At 40.1% G+C, this 2,975-nt stretch overlaps 1 protein-coding gene across 1 annotated transcript; it reads left to right on the top strand.

The window, feature by feature from the left end:
* Window positions 1–207: 207 nt before the first annotated feature.
* LYRM9 (LYR motif containing 9) lies at window positions 208–2,254 on the top strand. Its single transcript, XM_009876667.1, has 3 exons — window positions 208–333; window positions 1,020–1,112; window positions 2,237–2,254. The coding sequence occupies exons 1-3, from the start codon at window positions 208–210 to the stop codon at window positions 2,252–2,254; spliced, it is 237 nt and encodes a 78-aa protein (XP_009874969.1).
* Window positions 2,255–2,975: the final 721 nt, after the last annotated feature.

The following is a 2,975-nucleotide window of genomic DNA, read 5'->3' as shown; positions in this document are numbered from 1 at the left end:
AACCCTGCCTGTCCATAAACTAAGCAAATGCTGAGTAATACCGTATCGTGTTTTCTTCTAAAGCTTCTTCAAGTTGTGCTGCTAAACCTTTATTTGCTAGCCCTGTTTTCATTAGTTGTAAAGTTACGTTCTTCCTTGATTGTTTTTAACGAAACTCATTCGGTTTGTTGGTTCGTGTGTTTATTTTCAACAGGTAGGATCTTGATAATGGCCCCACTGCCGAATGCTGAGTTAGTGCAGAACTCGGTGCAGCTGTACCGCTACCTGCTGCGCTGCTGCAAGCACCTTCCCGAAGAGAATATTCGGCAGCATTACCGGCACGCCATCAGGCAGGTGAGAAACGGTCTGCTTTCCTGGTGCTGGGGTTCAGCACTGGAGAGCAGGGGCTGTTTTTCTCCTACAGTTTGGACCAACTTATTTATAACTCCTGGCGCTTAAGTTTATTCTTCTGTAAGCTTCAAACGTTAGAAGATTTGAAGGATTATACTGGTAGTGTTTGTTTCTATTTGCTTTGAATCTGAAGCCTTTTATTTTCCCAGGTTTTCATCTCTAATTCTCATGTTAGTCAAGACAGTGAACAATCATTCCTTACTCATCTAAACACGTCTTTTGTGGTGAAACTTACAGGTTCCTTTTAGGTTTGTTTTTTTTTTTAAATATATCCTGCCCCTACCCCTCCCAGCTGGGTAAACCTTATCTAATTGCTCAATGGAAGTAATTTCATGCCTTTGAGAATACCTGTTGTCCTATGTCTTTCTAGTTTTAATGTACCAGACAATTTAAATTATCCTGAAGCTTTTTGCTCATGATGTATGAAAGGAGTAAAATAGTTAAATTACATTTGACAAGTCTTGGTATGGAAATAGCACAGCCGGATGCCTCAATATATATTTTTACCTTTTCTGATCAACAGTTCATTTGTGTAAAATGTTTTCTTTGAGATTCAAAAGTCATCCTTGTTTTGACAACTGTTGCGTTTGGTTGGCCAGTCAATGTAGCGCTTCGATTGAATGTTGCAGAGTTTCAAGGTTCATGCCGATGAGGACGATCCCGAGCGAATCCAGCAGATTATTAAGAGAGCCATTGAAGATGCTGACTGGGTCATGAACAAAGTGAGTTCATCCGACTGTCTCGCTTTTGTGCACTCTCAGTTTAGATCAAAGAAGAAAATGGTGCAAAGCAAGTTAGGAACAGCCAACTGTCCTGGACGTTGAAGTGTCTGGGTGCAAGGAAATACCTAGCCACTAGGGACTTATGATTGTGGTAGCTCTTGTTTAAAAATTCCTCTTTGTTGATATAAACTTCAGTGTATTTTTTCAGAATCAATGATGCTTGAAGTTAGTCTCTGTATACATCTTAGTTTCCATGAAGAATTCTATTAAATTTTAGCAGTGGTGGCTCATATAACTCTGTTATAGGAAAAAAACCCCCTACAATATTTTGCAAGCCACAGTTTGTCGATATGCATTAGCTGCTTTCCTAACAGGAGTCTGTCATCTCTTAGTTATGTAAACTCCCAGAAAGATTTTTTTTTTTTCCCCCTCAGATTTTGCCTGTTGACTGTGCAGATCAGGGTTAGACGTTGTAGTGACAAAATAGTGTTAATTGTTTTACGTGTGCCATAGTTATCACCCAGCCGCTCAAGCTGGCTTTTTAGAAAAAAGGATGAGGATTGGTTACTGTTGGGCAGCTGGGAGGCACCTGTACTTCCTTGGCTTTAGATCTGGTTGGGGAGCATGGTGTTTTAACATGGGGTTCTTGGAGTATAATGAAACAAGTGAAAAGTTCAGCTCACTCTATCTATCCATGATTTAATTTACTAAATGATTGTTAAGTCCTTCTTCTCTCTGCCAGTCCATGAAGTCCAAATAAGAATTGTTACAGGAGCAAGCCCAGATTAGTCACAGATTATGAAATTACAGCAGTAGCCAAATCCCAGTAGTCACAGCCTACAATTATCAAAAGCCTCATTCTGGTTCTGCCACAGAGTTTGGAGTCTACTTCATTGGAATATGGGTAATTGAACTGTTGTGAGAGGAGATCAGATTCACAGTGCCTGCCCAGAAGCATTATTTTATGCTGTAGAGGAAAAACCTATCAAATTGCAATCTAACTTCAGGGAAGCAGATAATTTTATGTAGATCATGAAGAAGACTGTAAATCGTTTTCAGTAGGAACTGTTACTTTTACTTATGTGCTCTTTCCCACAAATAATTGCTTCTTTCTCTTTTTTTAGTACAAAAAACAGAAGTAAGAAGAGGAATGATGAAGACAAGAATGTCATTGGTAAACATCCTTAGAGGACGTGCAGTGAAGCCCAGTACTGTATTATAGTTATTGCCCGGAGTTTTTTCTTAGATAATACAAATACAATAATTTATATCTCATTATGATGTCGGGAAGCTAAATTAATATTTCTGTAGCTATTTGAGTGTGCAGATTAAAAAGTACAGTCTAGGTTCAAAGTATTAGCTTGTATAATCACAAACTTTGAGCTTAAAGCCCAAACGTATCTAAGCTTTGAGTAAGACAACTTTTCAGGAAAACTTACCGAGAATAAAAATGTAACAGTGCAGATCATTAACAAATAGTAGCTAATGCCCTGTCTGTGCTCATACCGATGAATTACAGCTTCTCACCTGAAAGAACTGAACTAGTGTCTGAGCATAAAAGACTGATGGGAGCCCACAAACCTGAGAAATGCTCAGTGAGGATCAGAGCAGATCTCTCTTTACCTGACCGTGGACTAGATCACGCTGTGAGGCCCAGCTCCACGCAGCACAGCAGGGTTTGGCACAGTTACCTGGTGGGAAGGTGCTCCTGCCTAGGTAACGGTGGATTTACGTCTGTGTAACGTGCTGAGTTAGGGTTATCGGTCTGTTACCTCACATCATCCTCTGGTCTGACAGAGTGAGGCAGAGGAACAGCCAGGGTACAGGTCTGGTTTTAATTGGGTAGCAGACACAAAACCGTAG

This window comes from Apaloderma vittatum, unplaced genomic scaffold (genome assembly GCF_000703405.1).
Source record: "Apaloderma vittatum isolate BGI_N311 unplaced genomic scaffold, ASM70340v1 scaffold5529, whole genome shotgun sequence".
Lineage (NCBI taxonomy): Eukaryota > Metazoa > Chordata > Aves > Trogoniformes > Trogonidae > Apaloderma > Apaloderma vittatum.
This window is presented reverse-complemented; position numbering and strand designations above follow the sequence as displayed.

What these genes read in the sequence shown, in the direction of transcription:
- LYRM9 (XM_009876667.1), top strand. Translation starts at nt 208, where the DNA reads ATGGCCCCACTGCCGAATGCTGAGTTAGTGCAGAACTCGGTGCAGCTG. An exon ending in ACCGGCACGCCATCAGGCAG is followed by an intron (nt 334 to 1,019) that starts GTGAGAAACGGT and finishes TGAATGTTGCAG; the next exon opens with AGTTTCAAGGTTCATGCCGA.